At 41.0% G+C, this 21750-nt stretch overlaps 1 protein-coding gene across 8 annotated transcripts in view; it reads left to right on the top strand.

The window, feature by feature from the left end:
• Nucleotides 1-21750, top strand: part of SYBU (syntabulin) — a 112058-nt gene that overhangs the window by 65384 nt on the left and 24924 nt on the right. For 7 of the 8 annotated variants that reach the window (XM_027587859.2, XM_027587931.2, XM_027588019.2 and 4 more), the window contains one exon: nucleotides 1306-1503. In XM_027587859.2, the coding sequence (XP_027443660.2) occupies nucleotides 1306-1503 (198 nt within the window). Of the gene's footprint in view, nucleotides 1-1305; nucleotides 1504-12870; nucleotides 13274-21750 lie in introns of those variants that run through there. The other variant, XM_027588067.2, reaches the window with a different exon arrangement.

Raw genomic sequence — 21750 nt, 5'->3', positions numbered from 1 at the left:
AAGTTCACTTTGTTCCAGAAACTGGGGCTATTTCATAATAAAATCTGAAATGAAAGCCAAAAATGAAGCAATGGCCATGATTTTTTTAGATGGATTCTAGTCATCTTTATTCAGGCAACCAGTATATTTTATTCATGCCTAGTTCTGTTTCTGTCTTTATTAAAGCTGTGGAGTTGAAGAGAGCCTTTCACAGATGGCAATTTTTCTTCCTTTAATATTCATAAAAGTGTAATAGTCCTAAAAGGTATTAGTACTAAAAGTCTCTGGGTTTTTTGTTGTTTTTTTGTTGTTTTTTTTTTTGTCTAATGAGTTACTAAAGTAGCTCTGCCATCAAAATATTTCTGTATAATAAAGAATTATTTAGTAATGAATATTTACCACTAATTGACTATTTGGAGGAGACAGACTTTAAGTAATATTGATTTACTTTAAATCCCCATACAATTCTCATCAAAGTATAAATGAATTAACCAACCATCATGAATATTTAATAAATATGAAAAGCATTTATAGGAGGTCAGCGGTATGACTTTCCTGTTTGCCTCATAAGCATCTACTCAGGTCACTTCCTATCATGCATATTAGCTTATAATAATGACCGTAGTAATAACCTATAACTTGAAAACTAAGGGAATATTTCTAATTTGAATATCATTTTCATTTTATCAGTTTATCCCAGACAGCAAGATACTGGATTGATATATTTTGGGGTGGGTATGTATGCTAATAAAACAGGATACTTAATAAAAAAAAAAAAAAACTTTTTTCCTGCTCCCTTGAACTTCAAAAGCCAGATCTCTTATCTATTAAACTCTGTTAACCAGTTGATGGGCCAAGTGATCAAAAACTGGGTGTGGTCAATAATATTCAAGTAACTATTTTTTCCTAACACAAACAACTCTGAAGAGTTGTATGTGTTTACTCACAGTAATGCCCTTGGTTTGCTGTGGTGAACTCTTTATTACTAACTGCATCAAAAAAATCTACGAACAATTTTGACCCAAAAATATACTCCCTGAAGTGTTAAAACAGACAAACCTTTAAGTGTTGGCATGAAAGTTACAGAAATATTTGTGGTCCAAAAAGCTTAGAAGGTTTTGCTTTAAGATATGTTTTACGATACCCATTATTTTCTTTGTTAACAAAATTGGCCAAAATATGGAAAATAAACGGCGAGGCATCCGCAGGCGTCTACCCAGGTCCTCATAAGCAAAGTACGTTTTGTGTGAGTGCGCGTCTGCATGGCTTCTCTTTGCCATCATTGATTTCCTCCTCATTAAACACTTACTGAATCCTGTCTTCCAGATGACACAGGCTGTCCTAGCAGCCAGTCAGTGTCTCCCGTAAAGACGCCCTCTGATACTGGAAACAGCCCTGTTGGCTTTTGCCCTGGAAGTGATGAAGACTTTTCCAGAAAGAAATGCACAGTTGGAATGGTTGGTGAAGGAAGCATCCAGTCATCTCGATATAAGAAGGAACCAAAGTCAGGCCTTGTAAAGCCAGGTAAACGCACTCACTCTTCATACTTTTCTCAGAACAGTTATGACTGGAGTGATTTCACATTTGAAATGAAAAGCCTGTATATCAGGACAGGGAATACAGTACTGATGCTGTTTCAGTACCCAGAAACATCTCCCTTTTTTTAGGGAGGTAGGGCAGAGAGTGGAATGTTTTCTGTACTGATGGTTAATAATTGAATAAGACAGGGATGTATGTGCATTATAGAGGCATAGAAAAGGAGCAAAGTTGGAGACATGTAAAGTGGATGGTCTAACAGACATTTAAACTATGTAATTCTAGCATAAATTTTACTAAGAAATTACTTGGTACTGTCTAAAGTGCCCACAGATTATGAAAAGAACAGGTTATCTTGATGGGAATCTATAGGTGAGCAGACTGACTAACCTAGTGATTTTATTTGCTTTTAAAGAATTAAATATGAGTATGATGTTATATGTATACATATAGATGTTCAACAGTTACAAAATATAAGACGAAATGGAGATTTTTGTTGCATAAGATACCATGAACGCCAGAAAATGTCAATTCCCAGAATTGGCAGTATATAAATAAATATTTTATATCCCAGAAATGTATGCAGTATATGAGCAAGTATAGTTTTAATAAAACTAAAGTTATAACTTTTAAGTAAAAGACCCTGAGCGTTGACATTGAGAGACAGCCTGTATATTGCATTATTTTCTTCAATACCCACAGTTAATGCTGTACGTACTTATGAGCCTGAAAGGACAGATTAATGACTTTCATGAGTCCTCATTCCTTAACGTTTGTCTTCTCATTTTTTTGGTGATGGTATCATTGTGCAAGGAGCTATAGACGGTTTTTTTTCAATGGAGCCAAGGCTTGGTCCTGTGTCCTCTTGCATCTCTGTCTGCTTTTGTTTTTCCTGAATAATTGATTTGCACAGCATATCTTAATGGATTATTCTTCATCTTGCTTTTGGTCAACCAAAGACAATGTTGTCTAGTCTCAGGGTAAAACTTAAACTGTGTGAGAAGGAAATCCCCTCGTTCCTAGGCTCCTGATAAACGGTAGTCATGATGAATTTGTGAACAGTCCTTTGCTTTGAAATAATATGAAAAAGAAAGGGAATGATACACAGTGGGGAAGCCAGCATATAAAAGAGAAAAATGGTTATTGTAAAAAGGGTGTTGGATACCTTCAATACCTGAGACGGAGACAGTGAGTTAAAGAGTATCATGTGATTAGAGCCAACAAATAAACCATTACCTGTGTACCCAAGAACGAGAATTGCCTCCTTCCCTCCTTCAGCTCAGTGGTTCTTTTTTAAATTGAGATACAATTCACATACCATAAAATTTACCCTTTTAAAGTATACAATTCACTGGTTTGTAGTATATTCAAAATTATAGTTTTGAAAAAGTTTATTCAAAAAAATCTAATTTCAGAACATTTTTATCATCCCACAAAAGAAGCCCCTTGCCCATTAGCCCCTCTCCACTCTCCCTTCCTCCCAGTCCCTGGCAACCACTAACCTCTCTCTCTGTGGACCTGCCCAGTCTGGACATCCCATAGACATGGAATCGTACAGTATGTGGCCTTTCATATTTGGCTTCTTTCACTTAGCATAATGTTTTCAGAGTTCATCAATGTAGCATGCATTTGAATTTCATTCATTTTTATGGCTCCATATTATTCCCTTGTATGGCTGTACCACACATTAAAATGGACTTTTTTTTTTTTTTTTTGAGCAGTTTTAGGTTTACATGACAACGGAATGGAGAGTACAGAGAGTTCTCACATACCTCTCCAGCACTGCTACCTCCAGCTTTTTCTTTATTAACATCTTGTCTTGGTGTGGTTATACCCCCCATTTTGTTTATCCATTCACAGATGATGGACATTTGTGTTGTTTCTTCTTCTTGGCTCTTACGAATAATGATGCTGTGAACAACCATGGAAAAGTTTTTTGTGAATATGCTTTCAGTTCTCTTGGGTATATGCCTAGGTAAGAGATTGATGAGTCATATGGTAACCACGCTGAACTCTTTGAGGAACTGCCAGACTTTTCCAAAATGACTGCACCATGTTACATTCCCACCAGCAACGTATGAGGGTTCCACTTTCTCCTCATCCTTGTTGACGGCTGTTACTGTCTTTTTTATTATACTTATTCTCGTGAGTGTGAGCTGGTATTTCATAGTGTTTTGATTTACATTTCCTCGATGGCTGATGACAATGAGCATCTTTTCATGTGCTTATGGGCCATTTGTACATGTTCTTTGGAAAAATCTTCTCAATTTTCTTTTAACCTGAGAGTACTCACCAGTAGAATCTGTTTCTCTAACATATGGGATGTAAGTTTAGGAGCAGGAGCCTTGTCATCCCCTTTCTATTCCTACCACACAGAGTCCAGTGCATTGTGGGGGCTCGACAGCAAAGGTAGGCTGTGGGATTGAAAAGATAAAATGGTGCGGGAAAGAATGCCAGCTTCATGAATTGCAAAGAAAGTGTGACTTCACTGTGCAGGTATTGTAGGGTTTGAATGCAACTTAAAATTATTTCATTTTGGTTTCCCACGCCCCACCTCCCGCCTTATTCCAAAAACATTTTACAGTGGTGACAATACAAAGGAAGCAGGGACACAGGAGACAGGTATGGTGCAGCAAGAACAAACTAAGATTAAATGGAAGTTAAGATTATCATTGCCCTTCCTTGTTTCAATAATCATAAGAGGAATAATCAAATGTTAACATAAGGCTTAAAACCCTTTGTGTGTGTGCAGAATTCACACTGAGCAAGTCCTTAATCCTACAGTAGGTACTCAACTTGCTAAGGATCAGCCACTTGTCTTGCTGAGCATGTTTAAGGCCTTAGGTCATCCTGAAGAAAATGTAGACAAAAAATGAAGGGAGGGAGGAAAGAAGGAAGGAAGAATGGAAAAATGGGAGAAAACAAGAACAGTTCTTTGTGTTGTTTTAATTCATGGATCCTTTGAGAATCATGAAGGCCATGAAACCATGCTCTGGAAAAATACCCATACGCACAAAATATCACTTACTATTTCTGAGGTTTTTTGGACCTCCTTTCTTAGAAATTATGAATCCTAACTTAATGACCCTTGCCCAGAGGCAGAACCTGAAACATCACTTTTGTCAAACACCAACTTTTGTCACCAGAATTCTGATTTCCTTGCTCATAAGCATACATATCACCTAAGCAGCCTTTACCACGCGGTGTTTTTATTTATTTGCATTTAACCAAGGTCGAAGGGATCCCTAAAGCTTCTTTCTTAGTTGCCTAAAATTCCTAATGTCATCAATGAAAAAGTTGCTCGAGCTTTTGAGGAGGACCCAGTTCTGTACAGTAAGCTCTTTGTAGAAAAATCTGCACCATGACATATAGTTCTCTGAACTTTCAGCAGAATAGATCTGTCAGTCTCATAAATATGAAGAGAGGAAATCCTGGAAATGAGGCCCCCAGATGACTCCACAATTTATAAAATGCAGAGACATCATCTGTTAAACCACAAGAAGATAATGCTCTCAGGTTAAAATGTTCTCCCTCCTCCCCAGCCCCAAGTGACCGGCTCCCCTCAGCCCAAACCCATCCTCGGCTCTCTGTGTGCGCTCTACTTTTTTTAAAATAAATCAACTCGTTAGAACCAATACCAGTTTATTAAAATAGCAAGTAATTAGTGTCTCTTATACGGATGTTCTGGGCCTCTTCAACGTTAAATAACCCAAGCCCATTTAATTTTAGATCCGTTGTTCTAGATTCTGGAAAACTGCTCTTCACCTCAAAAAGGAGTTCTTGAAATGCCCCTTTAGTCATTCAGATAAAGAGCTAAGATGCTCACTGAGCATCTGATGCAGAAGGAGAAGGAAGATCTGTCACAGGATGCTGGGAAAAGCTTAGGAAGGTGGGCTGAGCAAGTCTGCACCTTGCCAACTGGGCACCATGTGCACACAGCGTGCGAGACCTTCCTTCCTCAGGCAGGGCCTCAGGCAGGGCTTGTTCAGGAGCTTCTCAGAGGTGGTGAGCCTTCTGTCACTTTGGCTTCCATCACTTAATGCCTATGCAGATTTAATTAAAAATTGCCACCAAAGAGCGAAAGAAAACATCCCTACGGTCCAGCTGGATAATGGCTTTGCATTTTCATGGTTTCCTTTTATCTACCAGTCAATTCAGGAAACACTCAAGACGGAATTTCCAGAGCCTGATACGGTGCCTGTCATAAACTTGGTGTCCAGTAAATACTTAAATGAGAAACACAGTGTATACCATATACAAGGAATTGTGTTTGGCATGGGAAGAGCGTCGGAGAGACAGGGCAAAGAAGACCTCAGGGTCAGCCCTGCGTTTAGGGAGCTTATAACGGAAGCAGAATACCGTGTGATAAATTTGGCCTATGGTGCCGATCAGGAGGAAAGGAATGAAGGCATTCCGTCTGGGAGCTCTGAGGAATCCACAGTGGAAACAATCCTTCTCCCAGGTGCAGTTTGGTCAAGTTTGGTCTGCAGTCTTCCTGACGTTCCCACCCAGACCTGCAAGGCCTGACTGCATTACTGCACCAGTACATTAAATGACATTCCTGGGCCTCCTTTAATGTGGGTTTACTACTTGGTGTAGCTTAGTCCAGGGAAGAAAAAGACCTGGTGTCATTATTTTACAGAAGGAAATACTGAATTCTTTCTCCACAAGGCTTGATGGAGAGCTGGGGAAACAATTACATGATTTAAACAAATAATCGGAAGACAAGAAAGGGAGAAAAAAAACACCGGCTGATCGAGGAGACAGATAAAGAGCAAATGGTTAGGGTCACTATAATTTAAAAGAAATCCACTTTTAGAAACTGAAATGTTGAAATATGTCACTGTGTGCCATCAACATTCAAACTAAGATAGTATTCCCTTGTCATCTGACACCACCGGGCTAAGGCAATTGGAGACCTGGCCAGATGAACTATAATAACCTCACAACAAGAACAGAGGCCTGGTTACTTTTTAAAAAGGCTATTTCCCACATTCAAAGGCATATGCTAGGCATATGCCTAGAAGGCACCAACTAGGTTAGCAGTTAATCGACACTGGTTCCTGTTGTAGATGGAGGCTCTTTCTCACACGGCAGATAGCTACAGATGTTCTTGTGCTTATCACGAGCTTGCTTTCACTTCCGAGTTAGTCACGTGAGATCAAAGAGAGCTAGACAACTTACCTGAGAGAAACCATTCTTAAAATCACATGAGCTACCTAGAGGGGAGTTGAGAGCGGAGACATGCACAGCTTCTTCCCCAGGTTACTCAGCTTGGCTTGTCCTTGGGGGGAAAAGTGTGTGTCAGAGCCACCAGACTCCGGTGTCCAACATACTAGGTTCAAATCTTCATGCCGCCACTTTATAACCATGTGTTCTTCAACTGCTTGTTATCTTCCCGAAACCTCGTATGCAGCATCTGTAGAATGGGTTGTTTCGAAGATCAAATAAACTAACGAATGTAAAGTGCCCATTGTTAGACCTGCCACAGAATAATTCCTCAGTAAATGTTCATAGTGGTCCTTTGTAGCTCCTAAAATATACGTCACAAATTCCATGCACTTTCTTTACAAGGAAACCCTTTAAAACTCTCATGCAGAACCTGTGTTTATTTGAAACAGCATTCTAGCATGTCCTGGGCTCCTAATTCACATAAAATGGGAGCAGTGTTTGCTCCAGGAGGACACTGACAACAGTATGAAGTGACGGCTGATGGCTTGACAACGAAGAGATGGGAAAATATGAAAGAGCACAAAAAAGACCGCTAAAAAGCACAGTGGCCTCTAAGTGTTTAAGTGCTTTGTAGCACTTTGTGCAGTAATTAATGTTCTAGAAACAGACTGAGTCATTGTGATGGTGGAGTCGGCAGAAACTGATGAGTCTGAGGGCAGAAAAATGTCTCAAGCATTTTAGAAATATTTTCATAGAGTGGAAAAAATTAAAATTTTAGTGCTAAAAGATTTTGGTTCTATGGAAACTTCCAGCCTTCTTGGCAAGGTGGTATTTTTCTAATAGCTTATAATTACAATCAAAGGTCTTGCAGCAGCATAGCCCAGCCTCAAATAAAGGCTGTAATGTATTTTAGATACTGAAAACCTTATGAAAATATCTGGAAGGGCATATTGGATGTAATTGTGGGGCTTGAATAAGTCTCTGAAATTGGATTTAAAAATTTTTTAGCTAGAGGTGCCTGGATGGCTCACGCCCTAGAGCATGCGACTCCTGATCTAAGGGTTGTGAGTTCAAGCCCCACGTTGGGTGTAGAGATTACTTAAAAAAAATAAAATCTTTTTTTAAAAAAATTTTTAGCAAACATTTATGGAGCGCTAACTGTCCCCAGCAAAAGTCCAAGCATGTCACTCTTTAATCCTAACATCCATGGGAGAAAAGGATACCCTTGTCCCCTGTGTTACAGATAGAAAAACTCAGGCACAGAGAAGTTAAGTAACTTATCCAGGGTGGCACAGCTTGTAAGCAGATTTTAAACAGAGCAGTCTTGCTACTATCTCTTAACCGTGGCACTGGTTGTAAAGTCTGCCTTCAAAGGAATAATTTTAATTACAATAAGGGAGCATGACAATTGAGAAAGATGTGATGAATAAGACGGAAATTATTTTTCTTTAATGTCTGTAGAGCCCTAAAAATTCTTACTAATATTCATAAATTAGCTGATATAGCCCATATGTAGATTATGCCAGCTGTTGCTGATAACAAAGTCAATGAACCTCAGTGTAACTTCAATAAAAGTCCACAGAATTGAACACATAAGACTGTTTCGGGGCAGATCAATAAACTCTGAGGATATGAACATCAGAGGAATGATAAGGTCTTCAGTGTTCTCCACTTAATCATACACTAGTCCTTTCCTACTTGTCAAGATGTTTATTGTGCTACCCTGCATATCATGAATACTTTCCTAAGCAGAGATCATTAGACTTTGTCAATTTAAACAAGAGCTTTTGCATTTATACTGAAATGGGTCTCTGAAACTTTTCTTCCCCCAAGCGAAAGAATGTTCACCAAGGATAATGCCGAGAATGTTTTGTGGTGGACTGTTGTACAATCTATCACTTCTCCCCAACAGACACCAGACCAGTAAAATAAAGCTTAAATGTGATGAGTGGACTGAAGGGTTTACCTTTAAGGCAGGGTTACATATTTACTCCATGCCTTTGTCCCATCTGTGCTTTTCATGGTGCACCCGATCAATGTAATGGTGCCAAATGGTCCGTTAATGGTTTTTGCCTAAGAATTAGTGAATTATAATCCTCTTCTTCCCAAAGGTGACTGCCATCCAAATTCTGGGTCTGGTAGGATTTATTGCATGTACAGTGTTCTAAGCCACTGGTTTGGGGGCCTGCCAAATGCTTACTAAGTGCTCTAACGTATTGAGAACGAAGCATTACTGGTCTCCCATACATGGCAGACGTTCCAGCAGACCACACACCCACCGTGAAACATATTTATCGACTGCCAACATAAGAGAAATAAACCTAGAAACTTATTTTATACGTAAACTTGGAAACCAAGAGTTATAAATCATGCAGACATATGCTTTAGATTGGACCTTTTTTTTTCTTTTTCCTTTTCCTTTTTAAGAGTTTATTTATTTATTTGACAGGGAGAGACACAGCCAGAGAGGGAACACAAGCAGGGGGAGCAGCAGAGGGAGAGGGAGAAGCAGGCTTCCCGCCGAGCAGGGAGCCCCGATGCGGGACTTGATCCCAGGACCCTGGGATCATGACCTGAGCCGAAGGCAGACGCCCAACAACTGAGCCACCCAGGCCCCCACAGATTGGACCCTTTTTTTTTTTTTTTGTACTAATTGAGGTGGGTTTATCGAAGAGACTGTCTGCATGCAATGGGCATAATTAAGGGAATCCAACAAGGCATGGTGAAATGCTTGGCCCTGGCAACAGCTTGGAGCCATTCCCATATCCTCAAGGGCTGAGGGGAGGGTACAGTTGCCCAGAACACAGAGGGAGAAAATTCTGAGGCCATGTGTGAAGCAGCTGTGCACTTTGGTAGAGGAATGAAGCCCCGGACAGGAAAAGAGCCAGAGTGGTAAATACCCTGACCTCTCTGTTTTCTTTGCTGGTATAATTTGTTGGGTGGCCTTTTGGTTTACAGCAGGGTTATTGACAAAAAGTTATGTGTTGAACCACATAGTGTGTTCGTTTGGGTAATTCACTACATTAACATTTTCTACCCCCTAAGCTCGTATCTGATAGCAGCCAAGGATGCAGGTCATGGTTAACTGAGGTATGGCTTCAGGAACCTGGCTGTGGTGCGCTTATACTTGGAGATGCACAGGCTGGAATGTTTATGGCATTGTGGAAAGGTGATGTCCGTGCCCTAGTCTAAGTGAAGGAAAGGAAGGAAACACTCACTTTATCACATATAAGAGGTTTCTGTTAAACCTAGGTTTGAATCCTGGCTGTACATTGACTAGCTTGCTTTCTTTCATTCGTTCGTTCATTCATTCATTCATTCATTCATTCATTCATTCATTCAACTAACAGTTATTAAGCATTTACTCTGTGCTGACGCCGTTGCCCCAGGCATTAAGGATAGAGGGAAGAAACAGACAAGATACCTGTTCGCATGGAGTCTGCCTTCAACATGGGGAGAGGGCTGATAGACAAGCAGACAAACAAGATGAGTTCAGATAATGACAAGCAAAGCAAGATAATGCTATATAGACAGTGACTGGGGATGAGGCAAGGGAGTGTCTGGGGCAATTACATTTGAGCTGAGAACTTAGCATATTCCTTCCTGTTTAGGGAGGGTTGTAAGGGGTGGGTGGGGCAGTGAGTTGAGAAGGTAAAGAGGGGTAGCAGGTGAGGTCTGTATTGTTAGAGTACTGGAAAGCCATTGGAGGGTTTTTAAGAATAGAGACATAATTTAAGGTAAATATTCGAGATCCTTCCGGCTGCTCTGTGGAGCTTGGATTATCAGGAAGCAGGTACACTGCATTTAGATGGCCAACCTAAGAAGGAGGCAGTGGAGACAGAGAAAAGTATAGAGATACAGTGTATATGACCGAATAAAATGTCCCCCCCGTTTCCCTAATGATAATAAAAAAGTTTTGTTTCATTTGCTAGCTCGAGTAAATCTTTAGGGATATGGATGAAATAGTATCTGATGGGTTTTTTAGTTTGTTATCTTAGTTAAATGTACTTAATTATACTATATTGTTAATTTAGAAACATTGATTTTTTTTTAAGAATTATTTATTTGAGAGAGAGCATGGGAGTGGTGGGAGGAGGGGCAGAGGGAGAGGGAGAGGAGAGAATTCCAAACAGACTCCCCACTGAGTGCAGAGCCCAATGGGGGGCTCCGTCTCACAACCCTGAGTTCAGGACCTGAGCTGAAATCAAGAGTCGGACGCTTAACTGACTGAGCCACCCAGGCGCCCCTACAAACATTGATTTTTGTATTCATGGTTAATATAAAATTTTTTATTCAGTTGTTCTCACCCCTAGAGCTACTTTTCAACTCATCTGACTTTTCTAAAGCACATCATTTTCACTTTCATCCAATTTGTTTGATATGAAGCAATTTTGAATCCATGTCTGGTGCTCTCGTTGGACATTTTTTTAAGCCTACAAGTGTTGTGAGGGTAGCAGTTAAGTTACTGTAAAAAAAAAAAAAAAAAAAAAAAAAAAAACCTCTAAAATGCAGAGGTTAAAACCAGACAGAAGTTTGTCTTTTGCTAAACAAAAGGTATTTGTGTGATCCAGGCTGGTAGGCAGCTATGTCAGGTTGGCTGTCATCCACCAGGCAGTGGGAAGGGGGAAAGGGACCAAGGGGCACTCAGTCATTTTAAGGTCAGGACACGGAAGTCATTTGCAATTATATCCCAGGACCTTTAGTCAAATAGGCAGCTGTTACGGCGGAAGAAGGGGAGAATGAAGGTAGACACTGGAGGATAACCTGCAGGTTGTCACAGCATCCGCTGTGCAGCACAGGGACAGCTGGTTTTTCTGTTTTCCTGTGGATCTGTATAAATATCCTTCACTATCTGAAGCTACTTGGTTCTTGAGTTCAGTTTGCAAGGGATACGGGTTTTTGTGACCTGTACAATTTAACCATCGACTATATTGCTATTTAAAATGTTCTTTTAAAGGCTGGAAGAGTCCGAGGGGTTACAAAATCTGTTTTGTTTTGTTTTTTTTATTTTCTTGGCCTCCTTCGTTTTAAACAATCTCATCAGTTGACCTCCAAAGACAGCCCAAACTGCACAGATTGAGGTCAATTCTGACTGATGTCTCTTTTTCAAATGGCACTTTTTGTTCAAAGAAGGTAATTATGAGCAAGAGCTCTGTAATAAGAGGCTTTGGAAAGACTCTAATATATGGAGTTTCTTCTTTTCTGAGAGGTAATTGTGGGAGGAGGGTTACATCACTTTATATTTAGACACTGAATAGGGTGGACCAGGCCACCTGCAGAGCTGTGGGGGAAGAGAAGTTAGTGGGCAGAAGAGTTTCTTTTGTAACATAAAAAAATATCTTTTCTTTTTCTTTGTAATATGGAGGAATAATTAATACTTGGCTTTTGCAGGTTACTGTGAGAATCATAAAATGTGGGGTATATAGCAAAGCATATGCATACTGCACACACTAGGAGGCCAACATGCACATCAAGTATCTTTGCAAAAAGCATTGTTAGTACTGTGTTTGTAGTGATGGTGTTTGCCTGGTAGACAGTATGTGTTCAATCATTGATCCCTGGCATCATTGCTATTAAATAAGAAGTGGGGAAATTTTACCAGTTAGCACAGCTTCAGAGATAAATATGTACATCATGTATCTTTGCAAAAACCAGTGTCAGTATTTGGCAGGAAGCTGCGTTTGTAGTGATGGTGTTTGCCTGGTAGACAGTATGTGCTCCATAAATGATTACTGGCATTATTGCTATTAAATAAGAAATGGGGAAAGTTGACATATAGCACGTATTAAGGCATTTGAATGTCCACTCACCATCTCCTCTGCATTGGTCTGGTTTTATCACAGATGCCTCTTTTGTAAGAATTGTTCTGATATAATGGAGGGTTTTGGTGGAAGCTTAATAAATGTGTTTACTCTAAGCAAACCCATTTGGAAGGACTATGCTGAGGTTGTCCCAGAGAGTCCTTGATTCCCTTTTCTCCCTTCAGAACAACAGATCTCTCCTGTTTCTCTCTCTCGGGCAGCACTGTGAAGTGCCTTGCATATTTAAGTAGCTGGAATTCATGGACTACACCAAGCATTTTTTTTCCCCAAAGCTTCACATGCTTGCCATTAAATTTAGGAATGTGTGGGGTTTTGCAGTGATTTCTTCCTTGCCCATTGGGATATTACCATTGTAGAAAGCCCAAGCGTTTAGCTCCAACATTGTCAGAGGATTAGCCCTGACTGTTGTGTAGGCATTTCCTTCTATTTGACAGTTTGGTATTTCTTTAAATGCTTTGTGTCCATTCATGAGGGCGATGGTTTCATTTGAAATGCTGCAGTCACCAGGGAGAAGCTCCTCTGCTCTTCCCTGATAGGCCAGGCATCCCTCTGCCTCCTGTTGCTATGGTGCCCAGCAGAGTAACTTCCTTGCCCTGCACATGGAGGAGGTTCTGTCTCCATGGATACCCCACTCTGAGACTGTACTCCGTGGAGAGATGAGCTGCTCATACTGTATTTCTGCACAAGACATACCCCCAGCCTGTGGCGGGAGGCTGTTTGCAGAGGAGTGTTTGCCATGAAAGTCTACGGAGCTAACCTTCTAAGTAAGTAGCATTAGTCACAGTAAGTAAATAATTATATCGAATCACAGAGGGTATGGTCTTTGTGTATGGATGTGTGTGTAAAGTTAGTTGTGGCAGGCTAAAAATGTAGACTGAAAACAAATTTTCAACTCTGCCTCTCAGATATTCTGAATGCAAAGTCTGTAACTAAACTTTTTAAACACACACACACACACACACACACACATCTATTGTTTTAAATACCCCTTGTCACCTGTGAGTCTGCGCAATTTAAAGCCAAAACGAGAAAAATTGACCGTGGACTTTTACATTTTAGAATGCTCATCTAACTCTGAGCATTGCATGCTGTGTTTGTAAATGCAAAGCCTGGCCTTTACTCAGTCCTGTGCTATGGGAATAGATGATCGCAACCACAATTAATGCTAATTGGCACCGTACATAGTTGCAGCAGGCCTCTGTGTAGGCCGAGATGCGATGTATTTATTATCAAGAGAGAGCTTGCTCATGTGCTCATGTCTGCCGGTTCATGGAAATTATTCAGAGCACATCTCTGACCAGTTTTAATTTACTTTTCTCACGTAGCATCGAGTAGAAATTCTGAAACTCTTCGTGTTCATGGAATTGGGATGTGGAAGAGTGTTCTTTTTTTTTATTAACTGATTTGATCTAACACTTCCTCTTTACTCTGCATTCCAAGAACATACGGGTTGGGTTTGCAGTGTTGTAAAACACATGAGTCATCTTAAAGCGATTTTCATCTGGTGGGCAAATGATTAATGCCTGTGGTGTTGAAATTAATTAGTGGAAACAAAGAAAGACTTTACATATGGTAAGCCTAACTGTAGTTCAATAGCTTTGAAATTGTGTAAAATTTAGATTTTTAGACTATCCACAGTCGATAGCAGCATCAGGCAGCTCTAAACAAAAAGCACAACACGTGTTATGTGGTATAAGGGAAATTCAGTTTCATTCACCTATAAGAGTGAGCACAGAATATCATGCTAGATTGTAAGTTTCTCTTATTTTTCTATACTATGACCGACCATTCAGCAAAGGACAACTGTTAGTCATGCCTCAATTTTAACTGCCCAAAATGGTGAAAAGGTACCACCCTTTTAGAATGTGAAATGGACCGTGTGTGACTTGTCTGCATCTGACTTTGTCACTGAGGTCAGGCTTTAGGTCATTGCCTCAATATTTTATAAATATAATTTCCAACTTTCAAAGGAACAACAGACAAATAAGGGGGCATGATGAGCTCGGTTGTGATCATGGTTTTGGAGACATGGAAACAATGTTGATGACACTTTTCCTGATGTTTTTCAGCCAACTGGTAGCATAAGGCCCCATTTCCCCATCCCAATATGTCTGCGATAAATTCTCCTGCCCATCTCTGAAAACCAGCATAATGTAGGATTTTTTTCCACCTCAAAATGGGTGAATCCCCTCTCTAAGACTGTTTTCTCATCTGTAGAGTGGAATAATAATAGCGCCTGTGACATAAAGCTGTTCTGAAAATTCAGTGACGTAATCAATGGCACATGGCAAACAAAAAATACTAGCTGTTGTCTTACAGTTCCTGTGAGCATCACCGTCACCATTTTTGCAGTGCTCTGTAGTTAAGGAAGGCTATAGCTCAGAGCCTGCACAATTCTTTAGTTTGGTTCCATTCAGCCTATCAAATCTTCTATCAAATACTTACTACTAAGAACCTAACTATGTGCTTGGTATTCTGCTGGGAATTATGGCATTCAGTGTACATAATGATGTGCCTAACAAAATGTGAGATGTATGTAATTGTTTTCTCTTTTCCAATGCATGCCTTTCTCTTTTTGTTAAATGGTTACACATACATATAATCAAATGTTTACCCACTCATTTTGCTGCCACTAATGGATATGGTAGCATTCCATAATGGATTTGTTAGATAAAAGGGATTAAGCCGTAGCATAAGTTGTTAATATTTATAATAAATTAAAAATGTGATGACAGTTAAAAATCTAGGTTCAAAGTTTAAGCTCACTTCCTTTCCTGAAAGGATTTCCGTTCAGAGTGCAGCAAATGACATACTTTGAAAAGAGACCAGATTCATTAAGTTGAAAGTTTGGGGAGTGATGGGAGAGGAAATGATTGATTAATCTGTATAAAAATAGGCCCCATGCTGGGATTTTTCCTTTTGCACTAATCCTGTGTGACATCTGAGCCAATATATATATATATATATATATATATATATATATATATATATACATATATATATATACATAAAGCCCTATGCGCAGAGCCTGCTGGTGCTGATTTTAAAAACGCATGAGGAGTTGACCTAAATTACATTTTGCAACTTTATTTTTATTTTTATGTCATTTTCATTTTCCATTTCTTCTTTCTGGCATATCCTCTCTTTCCATCTGTTTGCCCTGGAAAGAACGTGGCGTGTGGAACAAGGACTATACCAATTCACTTGAATGGAAAAAAGGGGAAGACATTTTTATGATGTGATTTAAAATGAGCTCTCTGGAGTTTGGGAACTTGAGAATCAACGTATGTCCAAATAGATACCTAATATATTATGCTAAACATAATTTCATAGGCAGTATCACTCAGATAACGTAGCTAGAATAAGCCTTCTGTTGTAATGCTTCAAGGCAAACAGTAAATCCATAGCAACATCCCTGCCAACATGGTGACCTTTTATCTGTACCGTGCTGGTCTGTGACCAAAACAATGCCCCGCTTTCTTTTCCATTGTTATCGGTCACGCAGTCCCATGCTCTGTGATGCACAGTTTGTTGAGTGTTCGGTAGGCACTTGGTGCATCAGGCATGAGTTGGGGGTCCCATCCTTTTGTTGACCTCTGAGGAGCATTTTGAGCTCCCCGTTCTGTTTGCTGAGTCCTTTTTCAGCAGAGGGAGTTGGTGGTGGTTTCAGAGAGAGGGATGCTTCCTTGGCTTGTGGGGCAGCAGCACGGTTCAGGGAAACTGGATCTTCCTAAGTGTTTGGCTTCTTGTACTCACCCCTGTGGCTGAGATAGGCAGGCTCTGCAAGCCTCTGCCAGGAAGATCTGATTTCTGCCGAGACTATGGGCGGGCCTGACTGTTCTTGAGAGATGAAGGCTATGCCTGAACCTGATACAGCCTGACATCCAATGCTTTCCCCCTCAGTTAAGGGAAGAAGGGAAGGATCCAGGCCACAGGCTGAGAAGCTCTAGGGCATACGGAGCAGTGGGTTAGGATCTGTAAGTGTCGTACCCTGCCAAGCCTCGCTTACCAGGGATTGTAAAGCAGTTTTGTCTGTATAAAGCTGGGGCATTCTTGAATTTTCCATGGGAGTCTCCAGCTTTTCATTTTCACCCTTCCCTTTTCGCTTCAGTCTCAGCCACCACTTAACAGAACTGAACCAGTAATGCTACTCATTTGTTTTTCCAACAAGTAGTTATTGATGAGCCAGGAAGTGAGCCAGGTACTGGGATGTAATAGTAAACATGGGGCCCCCTGTAACAAGTGTAACATGTTCCTGGGGGAAGTGCAGGGTCCCATGAGTGTGCAGAGGAGGACTGTGGAACCCAGACTTTGGGAGTCTGGAAGGCATGGGGGGGGTGGAAACTGTACTGACACTTACAAAGGGTTAAACCAAGCTCTTACATGCAAAGACACTTTGGTATCTGAATTTCACATGCCATTGCTATTAATTTAAATACTATGTACTCCCTTAGAGTTTTTTTTATTTCTATTGTTATGGTAACCATGTTGTATTTAATAATTATTTTTTAGATGGCTCTTTCTTCTGCTGGGGTGTGAGCCTTTCTAGAACACGGACGATGTTTTCTTTCTTCCCTTATCATTTTATTATCTTTTATTTTAAATTCATTTTAGCTGCTTCCCTATTTCTTTTTAATATTATGTATACAGTGTGATGCATACAAGAATATATTACACACATGTAAGCCGTTCACTATAATAATAAGAAGGCAAATATTTGTGACCCACCTTCCACTTTTATAATTACCACCCCCAAAGCTGCCTGGGTGATCTCCCAGATCCCATTCTCTGCCTCCCCCAGAGGTGACCGCTATATTGAAATGTGTTTTATAATTTCCTTGCACTTTAAAAACAATCTTACTTACCATCTTAAGTATGTGTCCCTAAAAATATACTGGAGACACAAGGGTAAAGTTTAAAAGTCCTGAAGCCATGTTTTCTTTGCTTTTATGGTCTCCATAATTAGCACAGTGCCTAGAACTTAGTCCTCCCTAGATGTTTGTGAATGAATGGATATGCCCCAGAGCCCAGAGGATATTCGTTTGATGCTGTATGTCAGGGAGATACTGGAATTCAACTTTTGTGAGCTTGTTCCTTTAAAGCCTTGTTAGTTTTACCTCTTTGGGGTGCTTATAGATGCAGACTACAGAAATTAATTACATACTATTTTAATTGTTTGGGGATGTTTTCAGACTACCGTTTCCTACTTATCATACACACTGTTTTACCACCAAGCAGTTATTCTCCAGTGGTCCCAAAGAGAGTGGCCTCAGTATTTTTGTAACGGTCTGCTTTGCTTTTCCATTACATTTTGGTTTTTCAAAGAACATTGTGGGGTGAGGAGGAAAGGGACAGAGAGAAGAGAGAACACTGAGTACACTTGAATTTAAAAGTTAACTTGTGGAGGGCTGGGGGTGGGGCAGAATAGCAGGGCAAGCAAAGTGTTGGCCTGGGAATGTCTGTTCCGTGCCAGATGTCACATTGAGTTGAGATCCTGGGGAAGGTTCCATTAAACAAGTCCATGGAAATTCAGAACATAATTTGTGTGCAGAGCATAATCTAATTGTGAGTGCACTTCATTCTTTTTAAGTGCTAAAAAAAACACACACAAGAATCAGTACAGAACTTTCTCAGGGGGACGTTCAAAAGCATTTTGTTCAGAAGCTTGAAAGTGCAGATCATTTTTAACTGATAAACAATGGTGTGAGGTGAAATGCTGGAGCTTGTGGCTGGAAGCTGAGCTGGTTTGCCTTGTCTCTCTCCCCAACCTGCACCCAGCTACGAAAGGTCACAGTGGGAGCACTGCCTCCCAAGATGAAGTCCCCTCCCCAGGGCAGGTTCTCGGCTCAGCAAGGGCCTTGGACAGCCCTCTCTGGGCGAAGCGTGGGAGCTACCCACCTGCCCTGCACCTGCTCTCCTCCAAGTCAATCCTCTGATCCAGAATTCCCTCTGTTGTGCTGCCAGGCTTTCTCCTGGAAACATTTCCATGTGACATTATTACTCCCTCTGCCCGAGTCTCACTGTAGTTCCTTGAACACATGCCTGGATTAAAACAAACCCCTCTAGGCCTTCCATTTTTCCATTTGCTTCTGTTTCACCACTGTGCAGATGCCAGGAATGGCCAGAATTTACCCAGTTTATTTGTTCTATTTTATTGACATTTGTGCTTGCAAATAAAACGTATTTGCATTAAAGATTGATTGCACAGTGCTAGATTAAAATCTAGCATTGATCTTGGAGCATCTCAATCCATTCTGATTAGATTATTTAATTTTTCACATAGTCCCCAGGCAATATGAGAAACTTTTTTTTTCCTTTCATTTGACTGAGATAATTCCTGTTTGATTTGTTTTTCCACTCTGGGCAGAAAACATACATATCTTCATTCAATTGTTCTCTTACGTCAGTAACACTGCAGTCAAGCACCAAACACAAGGTGAAGGTGCTTGTTAACATTTCCTTTACTTTCTATTTTTCCTGTTTTAAATTCCTTTAAAACCTGGAGTTTTAAATGATTTTGACCCAGTGCAGTTAATTTTCTGGACCTAAGAACTCGATTCAGAACTAGAAAGGGTCTCCGCCGCCCGGGCTTTCTCCCCCCTCACTATATGACCCACCTCCTACCTGTAATAGTCACCTGCCCTGCCACAATAGCCACATAAAACATCACTGTGTTCATATCAACACCCCATTCCAAACTCCTCATGCCTCCCTCTTGCCTTCAGAGTAAATGCCCTTGGCAGAGTGTTCACATTCTTCTGCCCTCCAGGTACAATTCACCTTTGTGGCTGCTTTATCTCGTCTGATCACTGTACTCCTGCCAAACAAGGGGTTCAGTATATTCTGAATATTCCTTGTGTTTTCCTTCCTCCATGTTTCAGTTCACACCATCCCTTTCACCTGAGGTCTGCTCCTTCTGCAGCCCCGACACTTCTTCATATTCTGCCCAGAGTGGCCTCTGGTCCATGACATATCCCCTCCCTGCTTCCCCTCAGCCTCGCTGGGAGTATGTCTTCTTCCTCTGTGTTCCCTCTGGACCCCTCTGTCTGTTTTGCACTCATGGTGTCCTCTCACATCCTCCTTGTTTGTCTGTGGAGCTCATCACCTCCTGAAAGGATCTTTGAGCAGTGCACTTGTCCTTCTGCAGGCCCTCCTCCCCAGCGCCACCCCCAGGGCCTTAGCAGGTGCAAGGTTCATCGCATATTCGAAGTGGACTAAATTGAGTGTTATCATCTTGGTTTCCAGTTCTTAGATCTTTGGGAATTCTGATCACAAAGTACCAAGCAGAGAGGGTAAAAAAGAAAGCAGACTCTGGAGTCAGAGAAGCCAGCTCTGCTGTTCACTAGCTTGTGGCTTGGGGCAAACCTCATCACGCTCAGGACAGTTTCCTTGTCGACACCCTGTGTTTTTGAGAGGAAGAATTCAACAAAATAGCAGACGTAGAGTTTTTAACACATGCTGCTTTTGGCAAATAGCAGCTCGTAACGTTAGAATCCGACTCTGTCCTTTGTTGTATTAGTTATCCCTCCAAGGCCTGTGGAATCCGTAGTCTGCCATCAGCGCCATACCTTTCATGTTTTCATTCGTGTCATTAATAAAGCATGTTAAGTAGGTTAAGGACGAGCAAGGAGTCAGGTGACACATTACTGGAGATTTCCCTCGAGGTTGACAGGCAATCCATTAGTCAACATCCTCTGTGTACTGGACTGTGCCATCATCCAGTGCGCATGTCAGCCTTTTCGTAAGACTCTTAAGTGTTTGACGACATGCCTACCGAATTCCGCATCTGTGATTCATGTGGCAGCCTGCAATCCTAAATCTGTCAGAAAAGGAAGGGAGAACTATTTTTCGTACCTGGTTCTTCGTGAACTCTTGCTGGCTCCTACTTGCCCCTACGGTTTTACTGCAGATCAACGCCAAACTTGGCAGTTTGTGATTTTCAGAATTTATCTTTTTCTCTGCTTTGAATCACGTGTATACTTTTTGTCCATATCCAACCTGCTACTTCTCTTCCTTTGCAATTTCTCAAAAATTAGTGGCGTTATTTCCACAGTCAAATCTACAAGTTTTTTCAGTACCTTTTTTCTCCTCATTCAGTAAGTATTCTTCTGAGCCTACATATGTGTCAGGCACTGTGCTTGGCCTTGAGGAGATAGGGATGAATAAGACAAAGGTCTTTCCAGGCTGCATGACTTTTGCATACCAAGTTTTGGGCCGAAAACTTGAGTTTTAAGAGATTTGGGCATGTGGGATGGAGATAGGAGTGGAGGGAATATTTTGCCTACTTGTAAATAATACTATACCATCAATCCAACTGAAGAAAGAGAAAGAAGAAGGTAACTCAGAGAGCCTTTCCAGGAACCACTGCTGAATGACAAGAGTGGAGGACCTTTAATAGTGTGAATTCTGTCAAGGCTACAGCACCTACTGTGTGCTAAAGGCTGTATTAGACACTGGAATACAAGGATGAACAAGCCCTCAAGATGACGCTGTGCTGGGAAATAGCAAGCAGGCATCACACCGCAATGTGATGCATGCTTCTTAAATTCTGGGTAGGATGAGGAGCATAAAGGAGGGGCACCTAATTCCCTTCGTGAAGCAATTAAGGGTCAAGGCTGGAGACCTGAAAAACAGGTACTATTAGCCAGGCCCAGAGGGACAGGAGATTAATCCAGGTTGAGGGAGTCTGCAGAGTGTTGTGCTGCCTTCAGGAAATGGTGGTGTTTGCACCAGGTGGGGATGCAGTGGCAGCTGAAGAGATTCTGAAGGGCTTGTAAATTATGCCAGGGAGTTTGGACTTGATCTTAAGGACATGGGATGCCATTAGAGGGTTTCAACAGGGAAGTCACCTAATGAGATTTATGCTCTGGAGCATTGTGGAAGATGGAGTGCTCAGGGCCATGCCGAGCAGCTGGGACACGGTGTGGGGCTGCTTCAGTTAATTCTGGGCGAGAAATGCTGATGGCCTGGTGTGGAGCCTTCCGGACGGGAAGAAGGAGACAGAGCGCAGAGTTACTAAACAGCTCTGAGCAGATGGCTTGCAGTTTATAGTTAAATATCAAAAACAAGAGCCATTTACGATCATGTTTTTCATACTTTAGTGTGTGTAAAAGATCACCTGGGGACAGTTTGTAAAAATGTGGTTTATGGGAATGATGTCAAGAAATTTCAGTCCGCAAGTGTATTCCCAGCAAATAGCCTAGATGCCTCAGATGCAGGTGTCTTCAGACCACACCATGAA

This window comes from Zalophus californianus, chromosome 4 (genome assembly GCF_009762305.2).
Source record: "Zalophus californianus isolate mZalCal1 chromosome 4, mZalCal1.pri.v2, whole genome shotgun sequence".
NCBI lineage: Eukaryota > Metazoa > Chordata > Mammalia > Carnivora > Otariidae > Zalophus > Zalophus californianus.
The sequence above is the reverse complement of the archived record's forward strand: the minus strand, read 5'-3'. Positions and strand labels throughout refer to the sequence as shown.